This window comes from Poromitra crassiceps, assembly GCF_964638095.1.
Source record: "Poromitra crassiceps genome assembly, chromosome: 3".
NCBI lineage: Eukaryota > Metazoa > Chordata > Actinopteri > Beryciformes > Melamphaidae > Poromitra > Poromitra crassiceps.
In genome coordinates this window covers 21,818,169-21,836,653 of record NC_139625.1, presented here as the reverse complement: position 1 = coordinate 21,836,653, position 18,485 = coordinate 21,818,169, and the positions used below count along the sequence as shown (strand labels likewise).

The window sequence follows — 18,485 nt, the reverse complement described above, 5'->3', positions numbered from 1 at the left end:
AGGTCGAACGTCTTCCTTATAGTGAATGGCTACATGTTGGAATTATATGAAATTAGCACAAGTGGCACTTGTAATATAGCCTTTACATGAGCAGTATTGCATGCATCTGTAACATAGTGAAAAGATATATGCGAAACAGTTGCAGCTTGCAGCCTATATTGTGAGAGAGCGAGAGATCGACTGAGAAATGTGAATGCATCTCCAAATACGCTATCTGTTTGAAGGAAAGCGAAAGAAAGAAAGAAAGAAAGAAAGAAAGAAAGAAAGAAAGAAAGAAAGAAAGAAAGAAAGAAAGAAAGAAAGAAAGAAAGAAAGAAAGAAAGAACAATCGAGGAGCTGTCTGAAATCACTCTTCTGACAGTGATTGATAAATAATGATTTGGGTAAACTCTGACCTCCAAGACAATAATAACCAAGCAGTACAGCCTATAGGCCTGTCAATAAAAAAAATAAAAAAAATAAGCGCCTGTCATTAACTTCCATCATTTTGAGGTTGAGGTTCTCATTAAAAAGGAAAATGTTTTGTATCATAATAAACAATCTGCAGCATAATTTATCTAGAGTAGGCTATAATCCATGCATGTTTTCAACGTGCAAGCCTATTTCTCCAAAGAACCTCGTTTAAAAATTGATAAAATTCTGAAATACACATTGTTGAATAATTAGATAATTCCACTCAAATACAAACAATTCTCAGGGTCTCTGTATGACGACTATTTGTGTCTGCCCCGCCTGACCTTAAGCTTCTGGCATACTCTTCGCGCCCAGCCAAGCGCATAGGGCGCACGGCGATTATGACGACATCGCACGGGGCGTGTCGGGGGTTGAGGCCTGAGCGCAGCGCGGCGCGTCCATGGAGATTTTTCTATCAGCGCGTCGGTTTTGCTGCCTGTGCCTGAGATCTCCGTGGTAGGCTATCAGCGGATATCTGCTGTGATTGAGTCCTCACCGTCGTAAAGTCGCCTTCAAAGCATGCTGTTCGATTATAACGAACTAGTTGTGTGGCTTAGCCTTCCCAAATGTGGAGGGGTCGTTTTTTATAATTTAATACATAGAATTGGGAACGTTAGATTCAATTTCATTCAGACTGCCTGGAGCCTGGAGCTGCGCACTGAGTATGTTCTGTTTTGGCCTGCGCAGAGTGCGCGCGCCCTCCTCTGAGCCCCGCCTCCAGCGCGTGCGCGAAGAGTATGCCAGAAGCTTTAGGCCGTTACACACCGGTGCGGATTTTCACGCGAATATTCGGCACGGAGATTTGCAACAAAATGTTTTAATGAGTTGCAATTGAACCTTGCACACCGAGGCGGAACATTCGTGCGGGGGTTTATTTTTCCGCACGGACTTTGACTTCCGCGGATTTTCGGATGCGGCAAGATACGTTTGACCAATGAAATCCTTTATTTACAACTGACGTCACATTGTAGTATGGAGCTGCGCTGCTGTTTGGCATGGTGATGATTCAATTTGTGTTCATAGCCTACTGTAACGTTACAGGCTATCTATAGCCTTCCTAGCGTGAACGTCCCCCCCAGTTTCCTCGTTTGTTTACAAACACTGATCCCTCGTATATCGTGATTTTTTTTTAAAGCAAAAGACGGTAAACAAAATAAATTACATGAAAATGCTCACCTCAAACACACTGCCAGTCGTTGTTCAGGTGTGTTTCCTCATTATGTGAGGGGCTATCATCCCCAACAGAGCCTCAAATTGCTCAACTCCCATTCTGAAATACTGCCTGAAGCGACCATGATACAGGCGCAGCTCCTGGACCAGCTGATGAAACTCGCCATGTTCTGTGCGCCTCTCTCAAATTGGGTGAACCCAGAACCTTATTTTCCTCTTTCTCGTTTGTTTTCTCAGCAAAATGAGGAGCAGGTCATCATCACTGCTACTACTACTGCTTGACTCCATCGTGGTCTCTGCTCACTGTTTTTCCGCAGACGGAAAATGAACGTGGGAATGCGAATAATTCGCACCCACACCTGTGTGTATAGTTTGCAATGCGGAAAATCCGCACGAAATATCGCATCGCATTTCGCAACGCATTCCGCACCGCACCAGTGAGAAACGGCCTTGCGGCTGCTGGCTTTTGATTCAGAGCAGAGAGACACAAAGGCACACACACACACGACACACACCCACGCGCACGCACGCACGCACGCACGCACACACACACACACACACACACACACACACACACACACACACACACACACACACACACACACACACACACACACACACACACACACACACACACACACACGCCATGTCACGAAGTTCACAGCCAGGCTCTATAAGCTGAACCTGAGGTCACTTGAGGCTGAACGGGCCTCAAGGAGGACATGGCTGGTCCCCTCTAACATGATATGGACTGTGACATTGACAGGCAGACATGTTGTCACATCTCTTCCATGGAATTCCACCCATTTTATTTGGCCTCCTCCAGGCAGCCTGCTCTCTCACTCTCTTTGAAGTAATGGAACAGATATGAAGTCTTGTAAAAGCCCAGAATAGACGAATAGGTGAAATGTTATCCATTAGTGAAACAAGCGGTGTCTGATTATGCTGAAAGAGGAGCAGTGCAGGGGAGAGAGAGAGAGAGTGTGTGTGTGTGTGTGTGTGTGTGTGTGTGTGTGTGTGTGTGTGTGTGTGTGTGCGTGTGTCTCTCTGTGTGTGTGTGTGTGTGTGTGTGTGTGGGGGGGGGGGGGGGGGGGGGGGTGTTTCCCTATTCTCTAATATCAAAATAATAAAAATTTCAAAATTAAAATAATCCCTAGTCTATGTGGTCATTAAAAAGCTGTACGCTCCTTTAAATGTGCCGTGTGAACATTATATGCAGCTTATCATATACTATTTATGGTCCTTATAGACTAAATAGGCTATGTTCTCATGTATTTTATAAGGATGTTGGATGGTCTTGTTAACACTGGAGTCTACAAGATGAAAAATAATAACATTAGCAAACACAATCTTTTTTTTTTTTTTTTTTTTTTTACTTTTTATGAATTTGTCCTTACAAATTTCAATTAAATTAGCCTATTCAATATTCTAATTATAGGAAACATTACCACTTAATAATGAATTGGTATAATCCCAGGTTGAAATTATAATTGAATAGGCTACTTTTCTCCGAAGTATCTCCGAATAGTGCAGTAGTATAATAGTAGTTCTAGAAATATGGCAAATCAATGCTTCAAATAGAAAAATAAAAAAATAAATCTAGCCCAGCAATCTATGTTTTCTTTTTGTCTTTTTATTTCAGACTACATATCTCTGAACATATTAAAATCTTTGGCTTGGTTGAGTCTGTGTGAAATGACGTGTTGAAGGAAATATGCCGCAAAAGATGGAGAGCACAAAACCTCGAGCCAATCCGACACACTTACTAAAAAACAACGAGCGACATCATATAAAGAAAGGATAGAAAATCTCCAGCAAGTAGATCATATGAGAGACAGACCTTACCTGAAATTAAATATATACAACATGATAACTGTGTGGCTATATAAACTTTAATAACGCTCGATCATTTATATAATTATGTCCATATACTGTTACCATAAACAGACATCTGTTGTTTTTAAATAGCGTTTTCCAACTTAACTTCCAGTTCAAATTGTATTGTTTTTAGTCTCCAAAAGCCCAAAGCAAGGCAGCAGCGGCCCCCAGTAGTCTGTAAGGAGTCCGGGCCTATAGAGAGCCAAAGGCACGCCCTCTTTCGGTTTAGACATACGAACCGAGGGATTTCATCTGCCATTCTTTTCCCATACACATTTCCGTGAAAATCGTATAAAAATAGTTTTACTTGGTCAAACGAAGTGATTCAGCTATATTTAGAATCAGGAGAGACAATGACATGTCACTAAAACCAAAACACACAAAAAAGAGAGAGGGGGCGAGAAAAAAATGCTGTTTTGTTTATTAGGCTATATGTTTTGGTCCGAGTGAAATGGTATCTCCTGCATTAAATTTTAAAATAGGTGAATCGTTTGGTTTGACCAATTATAACTATGTAGGCTATCTGGATTTTACGAAATTTCTGATGAAATCCCTTGGTTCGTAGTATCCCTAACCCGGAAGAGGGCGTGATTTTGGCTCTCTCGGCTACTCGCTGTCCACCTCCCTCTCGTCCTGCACGGTGGTGGTTGAGTGGTTGTAGAGTCCCTGGGCCATGAGCTGCAGGGCTAAGCCGTTCTTGTAGCCGGTGGCCTTTTTGATCTTGGCCCTCTTGTTCTGGAACCAGATCTTGATCTGGGATTCGTTGAGGCCGAGCTCTTGGGCCAGGCTCTGTCGGCGCTGCTCCGTGATGTAGCGGTTGGCCGTGAACTCGCTCTTCAGTCTCTGCAGCTGCTCGGCCGTGAAGGCCGTCCGCGGCCGCTTGTCCTCCTTCTCGCTTTTCTTCTTTTTCAGTTTGCGTGTCCTCGGGCCTGGTGTGGAAACAACAAGGGCAAGAACACGTAAATGTCAGCAAGTGTTGCACAGCACGCACGAATATGCCCCCCTGACCGCCCCCTGGTTATTTTTGCATGATATTTAATGATAAATATTATAATATCACATATCAAGTGCCACACCCAACCAATTAACGCCCGTGGGCCTCGTCCCAAACCACCAGATAATTATAGCCTTTTACAGCCTGCACACATATACATGAGGTTCAACCTCTCATCGATATAGGCTACTTTAAGAAATTACCCACTAAAATATGGAGATAGGCATGCTAATTGAATGCAAAGGTGACTGGCTATCACGTCGCCTAATTAAGCAATAATTTATGCACGGGGCCACTATATGCTTTTACAACTGCTGAGGGGCGTGGTATACGGTAACGCAAGGTCTTTCAAATATTATATTTTGAATCAATAATTAAATAAAAATTATAATAATAAATAATAATAATAATTAAATAATATTCTCCGTCAAAATAGTTCCTGGACGTGGTTGCAAAGTGACGCATGCATGCTTTACTGTGGATTAATTAACAGGCCATTTAAATTAAGTGTGCATGGTCACAGGTGTAGGGGTATTTTCGCTATAGGCTATCGAACTCAGCCAATCATAACTTCAACTGAGGACCGAAATTTGATAAAACTCAAATAGGCGTAAAACACTAAATACATTAAAACATCCATGCGTGAATTCTGGAAAGCGAACCACAACTTAACATGAGTTCAAATTTGATCTTGCAGCCTATAGTTTTGATCATTATGATGGGAGGGCAGATTTGTCAATACATGTTAGGCTATTGTGCCTACTCCAACGTGCAGGAGGCCCAATTCGCAAACAAAGTCCTATCTGGAACAGGGGTGCATTAGGACCGGCGTTCCCTCCAAAGCTGCGTGCATGTCTGTAATTATTCACAGTGATCACATAGGCATAGGCCTATATTTTGTCCGTCAATAATGTCATCATGCTCCAACTTGTCTGCAGGAACGTATATTGATGAAGCAGTTTGGACGTTATGCTGTGTTCACTAAACACTTTAGTGAAGAACACTAAACCAGTGAAGGGCCGCCCTGCATGTTAAAAGTCTCATGCATATCTCCCCTCGCCAAGCACCCGCTGCATGGATCAAATCAAATAAGTTACTTTTGAGTCTGCACTGTGCGCTCTATAAAAAAAAACGCACAGCCTATAGGGCCTATATTGTGAGTTAGGCCTATGACAATAGGTTTAGCATAAAGCCTATAGGCGTAAGGGGAGATCTGACCTAAAAGCAAAAATGTAATGATGAATTCTCATAGCGCACAACTCACATTATTTACATTGATATCATATGCTTATACTTTGTTTATAGCATGCATAAAATGCAGCTTCCATCGTGCCTATAGCTGAGTGTTGATTTTAACAATAACTTATTTGACACGTAAACTGATTTGCAACCGTTAATAGGTGCTAAAAAAGGAGTTGACTTGACTTTCACCCTTAAACATCAAACAGTATAACCACCACCATTATCATCATCATCATCGTCACTATATCGCAATGCCAATAAACAACGCCACACAATTATAAACAAAGAAAAATACGCTTACAAAAAAATAACAAAAAGATACATTCTCAGAAAAATATTCATAATATAGCCATATAGCCTACCTCATGTAATTTACATTGGTTTGATAGACTACGATTGGCTATCTTGTGAATTTATGCTATATGATAAAATAAAGATAGTCTAAAAAGATGTAAGCTATAACTCCACATATAGAAAGGTGTTTTGGTGGGTTAAGGAAACGAGAATTCAGTTTTGTGTAAAACAAATTGCATTATGCCATGCAGGCAGCTACACATTCCGCTCCATAGTCGCTTTAACTGACGATCCATGAGTCTGGAGTTTAGTAGATATATTTGTATAATGACCAGGCCTGGTATTATGACTTGCATAACGATATAGAAACGCAGCCTTGTGTATGTCTTACACTTCTCTTAACTCCAATTTCCTCTTTGAACAAGACAATTGAACGCTGCATTCGGAATAATTGAAGTCAACACATTGTGACTGACTGAATGAGCTAAGCTAAAACTCTCAGTCCAAAGCTTTTGATATCAATTTAAATAAACGTTTCCTGAAAATAGGCCTATAGGCCTATAGCAAAAATATTATTTTTCAAACCGACCCACTCACAATGGTTAACTGCCAATGAAATACTGACCCAATATCAGTCCATCATCTTTTCTGACTATGAGGAAGAAACGATATTTGGCCTAAATTACACTTTAAAAACAAATGTTCAAAACACTGCGGGGTCAATGAACATTGCATTGACGCCTGCTCAAGCCCATTAAGATTTCAATGAGAAATTACTCATACCTCTCCTAAAGTGTCTGGTAGTAGGCCTACACAAAAGGGGGTTTATAGTGAACCTCCAAGCACTTTTTTGCCTAGTAGCATATTCCTCCCTTTGTGTTTTGTTGTGATATTTTCTAAATTAGTTTAGAATTATAGCATTTCTGTTAAAAAATGCTACATTTTATGCACACAGGAGCAGGACGGGGATTCTATAATCTGCTAATTTCTTGCCAAACATTAGCATAGTCTTTGATGGCAACTAGAGAAAGAAAACAGGTCTGATTCAAACGAGGTGCTAGCATGCATGCAAACGACGAAGTCCTAAAATTAGAGAGATCTTATTGGCATGATAATTGTGCAATATGATGCCATTTTGTGCTCACTTAATTCAGCTATAGAAGAAAGATCAACTCTGTGTGTGTGTGTGTGTGTGTGTGTGTGTGTGTGTGTGTGTGTGTGTGTGTGTGTGTGTGTGTGTGTGTGTGTGTGTGTGTGTGTGTGTGTGTGTGTGTGTGTGTGTGTGTGAGTGAGTGTGAGAGAGAGAGAGAGAGAGAGATAATTGCATGTTTATACGCTTTGGCTGCACTTATGAGTTTTGCTTGCTATACAGTCATAATCATGAATAAGACCTATGACTGCATGCACGCAAAGACCGTATGAAAAACCACTATCACTGAAGTAAACACTCCCATAAATACGCTGTGTGATGCTGAACATGAGTTTAGTGTTTATTATTATCATTATTATTTTTATTATTAATACTATTATTATTATTATTATTATTATTATTATTCCCTATGGTATCCCTCGGCATATGTAAGCCTAATGTTATAGTGATACCATATAACACTATAGGCTACATAACATTAAATATTGTAGTCACCTATATTTTTTAATTAGCTATGTCGCAATAATATTATGCCTATAAGGACTCATACGGTTTGCTGTGATATTTGTCGCCTAATTGTTTATATATATATATATATATATATATATATATATATATATATATATATATATATATATATATATATATATATATATATATATAGGCTATAGGCTGGTCCAGTTGTGATTGGCTGAGTCGCAGGCAGCCGTTTTAAAGGCCTACCTAATCACACCTGTGCCCTCATCACAGCAATTTGAAACATTGGCGGCTAACCGAAAGTCACTTTAGGCTCAATTATTTTAGCTATACTGTTAATGGGCTGTACTGCTTAGAAGAAAATATAATAGGCTAAATAAAGTATAGCTTAATTAATGCTGGTTGAAAAAGAAAGTTATGGGCATTCGTGTTCTTTTTTTAACAAAATATTGGCTATAATGGCTATATATAATATAATATAATATAATATAATATAATATAATATAATATTATATTATATTATATTATATTATATAATATTATATTATATAATATAATATAATATAATATAATATAATATAATATAATATAATATAATATAAAGGCAAGAAGCTATTCGAGGCAGATGTTTACAGTGAACAGGCATGTGTGGCACAGTGTGCAGGATCAGCCTATATACCGGTAGGCTATAATACAATGGAGGAAAAACAGAAGTAGGCTAACTATGATAGTATAGCTTATACGCTGTCAACAACCCCTCCAAACAGCCCGGGCGTGCAGTGCGTAATTCGTGCGTAATTCGGGGACGTGAAGCGCCTTACCAGATGAGGGCCGGTCCGAGTAGCGCGTACAGTACACCCATGCGGGCCAAAGCAGCGGCTCTTTGGAGGCGGGTGGGGAGTCTCCATTGCTGCCGCTCACCACCACGATCGCCTCGGGGCTGTCCGTGTACCTCCCGGTAGCCCCACCGCCTTGCTGCTCACCCTGTTTGGACGAGTTCTGCTTGGAGTTCGGCGAGGACGACGTGGAGGAGGAGGAGGAGGAGGGCGAGGAGGAGGCGCTGTCGCTAGAGCAGCCGGAGTCCAGGCAGAGAGGCGCTCTGAGCGGGTTGACGCTCTCTCTGCCCCGCTCCCGACACCCAGCCTCCCGCCTGTTACAGCCGAAGTCCGGCCGGAGGATGTTGTCGATGAAGAAGTTGGTGGTCCTGTGGCCGTGCTGGGCGGCCTGCTGCCCGGGCACGAGCAGCGGAGGAGACGGCAGAGACATGCTCTCCTCCTCGGTGGAGTCCCGGTGGTCGTGGCCTGGGTCCTTTTGCTCTTCCATTGGAAATAACGGTCGCTTCTCCACGCCGAACTCCACTTGTTGCTCGCTCGCTCTCCCCTCACTCCCCCCTTCGGTATCCAAATATGACGGACAGCATGTAACGCAAAACGCCTCTTCGATTCAATAAGACGAAGGTGTGATAAATACCTGTGTTACTCTGAATAGCACCTACACCGTCGACATGTTGGCTCCTAATAATAGCCTTCCAAGACCTGGCAGGACTGGAGCGTCCACATTACCGGTGCGCCTGCCACCTCTCCCCGGTGCAGCATAACGTGTGCGCTCTTTCTAAACTCTCCTAAAAAACCGTTATCTCCCCCCTGCCTAGCACTGACTTGTGAGTGTGTTTTTCTTTTTTCTTTTCCCCTCTCTCTCTTTCTCTCTCTCTTTCGCTCTTTACACCCAACCGGAAACACGTGTGCGCGTACACACAGTGCAGTGGGCCAATCACGAGTGGCGATCGTCCCTGTCACAAGTGACGACAACCAATCAGGGTTCAAGATTGTCTGCACGCGCACGCACACATACTACACCACGTAGTGTGTTTTTAGTAGGCTATGCCGCAAGCACGAAGCCAACACACACACACACACACACACACACACACACACACACACACCCACACTCACTCACTCACTCACTCTCTCCCTCTCCCTCACACACCTACACACACACACACACACACACACACACACACACACACACACACACACACACACACACACACACACACACACACACACACACACACACACACACACACACACACACACACACACACACAGAGCAAAACAAAAACAACAGCGAGGCAGCCAATATGATAAATGCTCCTATAAAATAACCATACAAGTAGGCTACAAGGTTTCTCATTTAAATTGCCTAAATGGAGTGTTGATGCCAATAGCCTTTTTATAACCATCGAAAGAGGCCATGGAGGTCATCTAAGAGTTTCAACATTGACCATTTAGCCAAGGCACTAACCGACTGGTCCAATTGTTAGTCTCTCTGTAGGCCTAATGTAGACGTCTTTCACAGGCCTGACTCGTATTAAAATGCCCTGCATGCGGCTGCAGCCTGGATGGGCATGCCTCTTATTTGTTGACAGGGCAGCGCGGAGAGAACGGTCAATTAGCCTATAAAGGGGGTAAGAATGTGTAACGTATTTGGAAAGAAAGAAAGAAAGAAAGAAATCAAAATTGCTGCAGTATCTCACAACACTCAATATTTCTCAAAGTTAACGTGAAATATTTGATATCAGATCAAATGTAATTGCCGTTTTCTTTTCATAGATGTACAGACGCACCTATAACGTGGCCTGTGTGAAGCGCTTACCATCTGTTAGGCCTATTTATAATGTAGACATTCAGTGTATGGGACAGTATCTTTCTATGCCCTCACAACATTTTACATATACGCATAAACTGATAGGCTATTAAAAATATTGAAAGTGTGTGTGCGTGTGTGTGTGTGTGTGTGTGTGTGTGTGTGTGTGTGTGTGTGTGTGTGTGTGTGTGTGTGTGTGTGTGTGTGTGTGTGTGTGTGTGTGTGTGTGTGTGTGTGTGTGTGTGTGTGTGTGTGTGTGTGTGTGTGTTGGGGAGATGACGAAGTTTATAGAAACACATCTCGGCCTACAAACTAACAATAAACACGCCTAGTAATAATAAGAGTAACTTGTGTTTAATATCATAGAATGAGAATAAAACGACATCGAGCTCTAATTGGTGATTTGAAAGAATAATATTAATGATAATAATTAATACACAGTGAAAGTAGAGACGGGTTGATGGTGTTGTGCGTTGAAATCTTTATCCCAGCGCAGGCCGGAGTGGGAAGCCATGGCTACTTAATTAAATTCCAATTAGGACAGTATCAATAGGCTGTGCTGTTTAGCTGAGGCGCCATTGTGGGTAAATGAGCACTCAGTCTGCTCTTATCTGGCCCGCAAAGAGAGGCTCCTTGAGAGGGGCTGCAAAAGATAATTTATAGCTTTTAATTAGTCTTCATTCCGCCCGCTCAGCCCGGCGCTCATCACCGGGAGAGGGGGGTATAAAAGGCCGAGTGAAAAGCGCTGTCACCGGGCTCTGGCACTGCTGGCAGGGCCCTTAATCAAAGTGAAGCAGGGGCCCTGCGCTACAAGCCACGTAATTTCCAAGGTGCTGATAAAGCTTGTTGAATAATAGCGCGGGCCCTGGGAGACACCATTTACAGAAATGACTTTATTGACGGCTTAACGTTGGTCATTCATTTTACCTTTCATGTGCTGGAGCCGGTTTGTCGCCTAATAGGATGATAAATGCACTGACAGGCTGCAGAGCCCTGTTTCTATTGAGTAGCTATAAGGTGCAGGGTACCTAGGCTGCGGCTGCCAACACAGGCTGCAGGTGCGCGCGCACAGCGAACGCACACACACACACACACACACACACACACGCACGCACGCACGCACGCGCGCACACACACACACACACACACACACACACACACACACACACACACACACACACACACACACACACACACACACACACACACACACACGAGAAAATCAATTCTCCACGTCTTTGATTCACTGAGCTATAGTGTGTTTTCTGCAGACGGATATGCTATTAAGTGATAATACACACACCAACTGCATTATAGGCTAATGGCACTTACCCCAAGAAATAGTCATTTTTTATAAGCCACATCTACATTTTCTTATCGTTATTCAATTTATAGACGTCTCGGCTTGATATTGTCTGTATTCTGCTGGAATATGTTGGCCGTATGATGGCCAAATGACATGGCCTAAAGAGCAGATTGTAGCCTATTTTACGGTTGTTGCTGGAACCGCGTTCAAACCTGGCAACACTAAACACCAAGTTGTTTGCTTCATGCGTTATGTCCGGGAATGTTTTGGAAGACACACAAAACTGCCTGGAAAGATAATTGAAATATGGAAACAAATCATACTAAACGAAAATACACTATATTGCTATAATATGCATATGGTATTTTACTGTAAGTGCATGGTATTATTTATGTATTTATGTATTTATTTATTTATCTATCTATATTTATTTATTTATTTTCTAATTTATTTATTTACAGTGATAGTCTATTGTATAGGCTATCACTGTAATATTTTTTAGATTTTTTTTTCTTCCCCCATTATATATAAGAACAAAAAAAATACAAAAACCACATAATACACCTAGGCTACATAATCATAAACTGAAACATACACCTCATCACATACACATCATCCAACTCCCCCTATCTCCACACATGGACAATAGGGACTCCTTGTATTTGAGTCACGATGATTACCTGTATTACAGTGAAGATTGTATGGTTATGGCATTACTGAGAGTGGTTGAGGCATGCCATGTGGACCTTATGTCATTGTTTTTACCTAATGAGTTGGTTTAAATTCAGTCTAAAACGATTTAATTTTCATTAGGCCTATAAAGAGAATACATTTGATTTGTTTTTCATTTTAATGTCGTCTTCTCCTCTGTCTAAATAATAAATCATCAACAATTCGGCATGGTCTTTCTGTGTTTTCTGTGTTCAACACAGAAAAATTCCTGCATCTTACATGATACCTACACCAACCACAAAAGTGAAATTCTCCATTTAGGACCCTTTCAATTAAAAATGAAATGTACATGATTATTACATAGCCTATTTATAGCCTCTGTTTTTTGGCTCCCAGAATTTCACTTTTGTGGATAGTTATCCTGCCAGAAAATATGAGGGCTTCAGGGTATGTATTTATTAGCCTACCAATTGTGTTTCAGGTAAATATATGTACAAACTATTAAAAAAAATGTCCTTCTGATTGTTAGGAGGTGGGTTAGAATCCATAGGCCACACACACACTGTATAAACAAAGAGTTCTCATGGAAGACAGGGCAATAGCCTATATTGCTAGCCTGCTGTCTCTCCTGTGTGGACATACTGTCATGGGTCTAGCACTAGAGGTGCATGGTTGTGATGCCACCTAGCGGAGGGATAGGAGAACTAGTGTCTTTCATTTTTAGATAACTGTGGACCCGTGGGAGTTGAACCCCCCCGCCCCCAGGAGGTATAGACCCACCCAGCCTACTCAGCCAGGAAGGATGACATGACTGATGACATCATCGCTGATGATATCACTGATGACATCATTGCTCGAGGGACAGCATCCCCCTGGAAAGACCCACCCAGTCTGCTCAGACAGGAAAGATGACATCTGGTGACATCAATGCTCGAGTGACATCACATCATTAGGTAATTAGGGCAATCACCTAATTAAAAAATCCGGCTGTCAGGGTGCTCTTTACACTTCCTGAAAGTTTCAGCCCAATCGCACGTAGAACGGCATAGCTGTGGCCAGATAAGATTCTGCTCACACACACACACACACACACACACACACACACACACACACACACACACACAGACACTTCTCATTCTTAGTGGACCCGTAGGGACCCCCCTGGGAGTTAGGTAGCCTAGGAGTTAGGCCCCCCTGGTCTGGAAGATGACATCATCACTGATGACATCATCACTGAACTTATAGCCTCAGCCAGGAAGGATGACATCACTGATGACATCATCACTGTTGACATCACTGGTGACATCACATCATTAGGTTTTTAGGGCACTTTACTTTAGGGCAATTACCTAATTTAAAAAAATCTGACTCCCCCGCAGCTTTTTACATTTCCTGAAAGTTTCAGCCCAATCGCACGTAAAACGGCATAGCTGTGGCCGGACAAAATTCTGCTCTCTCTCTCTCTCTCTCACTCACACACGACACAGTCACACACACACACACACACACACACACACACACACACACACACACACACACACACACACACACACACACACACACACACACACTCGGGCAGGGGAACATGAGGATCCTGAAGCTACTCTTTTCCCTGATGCTCAGCATCGTCATCTTGGGCAGCGCGCTGACCGCTCTCTCCTGGTACGAAACAAGAAACGTGCAACCTCGAGCCTCTGTCCACCAAGCCCGAGAGAAGAAATCCGTTAAGCCCTCGGCTAAACCATGCAAAAGCTGCGGGTTCAGCATCATTGATAAATTAGTGAAGCATTACTCTCGCACCTGGAGGAAGCAGGAGGACAATCCCAAAAAGTTCAGAGATCTGCTGAGCAGCAATTGCCACGGCCTCACCAAGGCCATCGTCACACAGGCCAACACTCCGCTGGGATCCAACATCGTGTACGATGGTGAGGGTATGGGTAAGAGGAAGCCCCTCGAGGTGACGCACGAGATCTTCAGCACCTTTATAGAGGAGAATCCCTTTGGAAATAAATCATTGGACACGTGTGCTGTTGTGGGGAACGGAGGGATCCTGGTCAACAGCAGCTGTGGAGAGGAGATAGATTCTGCCCAGTTTGTTATCAGGTGCAACCTACCTCCTTTGCAAGATGACTATAAGAAAGATCTGGGCAGCAAGACTGACCTTGTGACAGCAAACCCGAGCATCTTAAGAGACAAGTTCAGGTCTCTGACGGAGCACCGCCGCCCCTTTGTGGAGAGCCTGCGTCTCTACGGCGACTCGCTGCTGCTGCTGCCTGCCTTCTCCTACCTGGACAACACACCCTGTCCATGCGGGCCCTGTACTCCATCCAAGACTTTGAAAGCCCCACCCGGCCCGTCTTCTTCAACCCGGACTATCTGCAGAGTCTGGCCCACTTCTGGCGCTCCCAGGACCTCAAGCCAGTGCGGCTCAGCACCGGCTTCATGGTGGCTAGGTGTTGCACTCTAGCTGTTGCACTCAGACAGCACAGTGTCAGCAGGTAGGTGGCGCTGCATCAGACAGCACAGTGCCAGCAGGTACTGTAGGTGCTGCATCAGACAGCACAGTGCCAGCAGGTAGGTGCTGCATCAGACAGCACAGTGCCAGCAGGTAGGTGCTGCTGACAGCACAGTGCCAGCAGGTAGGTGCTGCATCAGACAGCACAGTGCCAGCAGGTAGGTGCTGCTGACAGCACAGTGCCAGCAGGTAGGTGCTGCATCAGACAGCACAGTGCCAGCAGGTAGGTGCTGCTGACAGCACAGTGCCAGCAGGTAGGTGCTGCATCAGACAGCACAGTGCCAGCAGGTAGGTGCTGCATCAGACAGCACAGTGCCAGCAGGTAGGTGCTGCCTCAGACAGCACAGTGCCAGCAGGTAGGTGCTGCATCAGACAGCACAGTGCCAGCAGGTAGGTGCTGCTGACAGCACAGTGCCAGCAGGTAGGTGCTGCTGACAGCACAGTGCCAGCAGGTAGGTGCTGCATCAGACAGCACAGTGCCAGCAGGTAGGTGCTGCACTCAGACAGCACAGTGCTAGCAGGTAGGTGCTGCACTCAGACAGCACAGTGCCTTTTCCCTAGCCTTAGCGTCAGGGCTTACTCAGTTAGAGCAGGCCCATCAGCAGCCAAGACATTTGCACTGAAGTCAAAAATGCAAAAATCACAAGTGTAGATATTGTGGCGATCCTGGTTCTGGGGTAATGTTGATGTCTGACTAGGAACTGAAGTTGCTTGCATGTTTCCAGCCGGAACTGTTTTGGTTGTAGCCTTCCTGTCTGACCATGTGAGTTCCTGTGTGAAGCCACAGGTTGACAGAACCTGTGTGTAAGACTATATAATATAGTGGGTGCTCTATCCCTATAGCCTATCCCCCCACCCCAACTGCTTGCGGCCACGGCCCATCCATTTAAGCACTTTGTCATTTTGAGAAGTATATTTGTATACATGCCTTTTTAGCTTTTTAATGGCTAGAATAATAAAACGGTTGTTTTAATTTGTTTTGTGGATTCAATAAATATTGTGATCTTGGGGGAAACATCTTGTCTCAGTCCATCTTTTATAGCCAGTGTGTCATAGGATCTGTGTGCTTTAACCTGGTTTTGAGTATTAAAGGGGCAGTTCACCCCTGAACCAGTAAGGTGAATTTTGGCCTAGTCCCACACACACACACACACACACACACACACACACACACACACACACACACACACACACACACACACACACACACACACACACACACACACACACACACACACACACACACACACACACACACACAGTTTTACATTGCAGCGATGATGCACAATAAACATTAACCAGTCAGATAAGCTGCAAGTCACCAAAAGACACTTTTTTTGTGACAAGCCAAGGGATCAAGGTGAATGTATCCCAGTGTGCCAGACAGTGATCAGTTGCCATGGCAACACTACTGTTCCCTGTTGCCCTTTTACAGTATTTAGATGTGTTGAGAAACGCAGGCCCTAACTTAAACCATGACACTTGTTTTCATGGCCTGACCCATACAATAGCTTGCATTTCAAACTCCAGAACAAAAGGAGTCAACATATTTCCAGTTGCCAAAGGTCATTCAGCATATCCCTGCATACATAACATTGCTGTTGTTGGGTGAAAAGTTTGTGTCATCAAAGTGTCAACTTTTCAGGAACTAAGAAATACAACCGTGTTGGCAGTTTGACCACTATCCTCCCAGGTAAGGCAGGATACTATAGGAGGAGAAATTGAATAGTATGAGATATATTTACATCCAGTATTGCTTATTAGAACAATAACAGTAGCCTAATTCAACCGTGTGGTGAGCAGTTCTTGTTTTGCTGAAGTTAGTTGTGTGAGTAAAATATTTAGTCTGTGGTTCCCAAACTGGCAACCAGGAACCTTCATGACTGGGGATTGCAGGGAGAGATCCATCATAACTTAGTTCAAATTTAGTCTTACTGCATTCACTTGAAGTTAGCACAAGGATGCCTATATGATGACTCTGATCAGAGATTTCACTCTCTCCACTATCTCCCACCTGCAGGTTAGGGTTAAGCAAAACTCCTCTCATGGGACAACGCTAATCAAATGAGGGTCTTTGCTCTAAACGGAGTGCTTGAACTGGTAAAGTGTGGGAACTCCTGGGCTAAACGAGCTGATATCTGTTCATCGCTCTGGAAAAATATGACTTGGGTGACATCTAGTGGCTCTAATGTGTAAGTTGCGTTTTCATTTTCATTAAGAACTATCATTTGGCATGCCAATGCCATACAATATACAAACCTTCCGAGAATAATCTCCCCCTCCAACTACCCCATAAGGGTATAGGACAGATTGGGATATATATACAGGTGCAGCTCAAAAAATTAGAATATCGTGAAAAAGTTAAATATTTTTTGTCACTCATTTCAGAAAGTGAAACTCATATATTATACAGATTCATTACACATAGAGTGAATATTTCAAGCTTTTATTTCTTGTAATTTTGATGGTTATGGCTTACAGATAATGAAAAAACCTAATATTCAGTGTCTCAGAAAATTTGAATATTACATCAATAAATCAATAAAATAAAAAATAAAATAAAAAAGTTAATTTCCATGCACTCAATACTTGGTTGGGCCTCCTTTTGCATGAATTACTGCATCAATGCGGCGTGGCATGGGGGCGATCAGCCTGTGGCACTGCTGAGGTGTAATGGAAGCCCAGGTTGCTTTGATAGGACTCAAGCATGAACTGATTCGATTTTGGTGGTCAAAGGTCAAAGGCCAAGGTCACTGTGACCTCTCGAACGCCATTTTCAAGCTTGTTAACACGATATCTCAGGAATGCTTTGACGGAATTTCATCAAATTTGCCTCAAACATCGACTTGGACTCACGCATGAACTGATTAGATTTTGGTGGTCAAAGGTCAAGGTCACTGTGACCACTCAAACGCCATTTTCAAGCTTGTTAACGTGATATCTCAGGAATGCCTTGACGGAGTTTCACCAAATTTGCCTCAAACATTGACTTGGACTCAAGGATGAATTGATTAGATTTTCGTGGTCAAAGGTCAAGGTCACTGTGACCTCACAAATGCCATTCCCAAGCTCGTTAAAGCGATATCTCAAGAACGGCTTGGTGGAATTTCTGCCAATTTGGCTCAAATGTCAACTTGGGCGCAAGGATGAACGGATTACATTTTGGTGAGCAAAGGTCAAGGTCACTGTGACCTCTCCAACTCCATTTTCAAGCTTGTTAATGCCATATCTCAGGAATGCCTTGACGGAATTTCATCAAATTTGCCTCAAACATTAACCTGCCCTCAAGGATGAACTGATTACATTTTGGTGGTCAAACGTCAAGGTCACTGTGACCTCACGAATGCCATTCCCAAGTTCGTTAATGCAATATCTCAAGAACGGCTTGTTAGAATTTCTTCTGATTTGGCTCAAACATCAACTTGGACGCAAGGATGAACTGATTCCATTTTGGTTATCAAAGGTCAAGGTCACTGTGACCTCTCGAATGCCATTTTCAAGCTTTAACTCGATATCTCAGGAATGTCTTGATGGAATTTCTTCGAATTTGCCTCAAACGTCCACTTGGACTCAAGGATGAACTGATTACATTTTGGTGGTCAAAGTTCAAGGTCACTGTGACCTCACACACCCAATTTCCAAGCTCTGTAACGTAACATCTCAGGAGCGCCTTGACGGAATTTCTTCC

At 43.2% G+C, this 18,485-nt stretch overlaps 1 protein-coding gene and 1 pseudogene across 2 annotated transcripts; one reads left to right on the top strand and one right to left on the bottom strand.

Annotated features, from left to right (window-relative positions):
- Positions 1-4,107: 4,107 nt before the first annotated feature.
- LOC310773553 (homeobox protein engrailed-1-B-like) lies at positions 4,108-8,981 on the bottom strand (the record flags this gene model as incomplete). The annotated part of the gene is made up of 2 exons (XM_083633454.1): positions 4,108-4,430; positions 8,480-8,981. The coding sequence occupies 2 exons, from the start codon at positions 8,979-8,981 to the stop codon at positions 4,108-4,110; spliced, it is 825 nt and encodes a 274-aa protein (XP_083489580.1).
- Positions 8,982-13,867: 4,886 nt separating this feature from the next.
- On the top strand, positions 13,868-14,784 carry LOC310773022 (alpha-2,8-sialyltransferase 8F-like; annotated as a pseudogene). The gene has a single exon. The product of its transcript is annotated as an alpha-2,8-sialyltransferase 8F-like (transcript).
- The last annotated feature ends 3,701 nt before the right edge of the window (positions 14,785-18,485 follow it).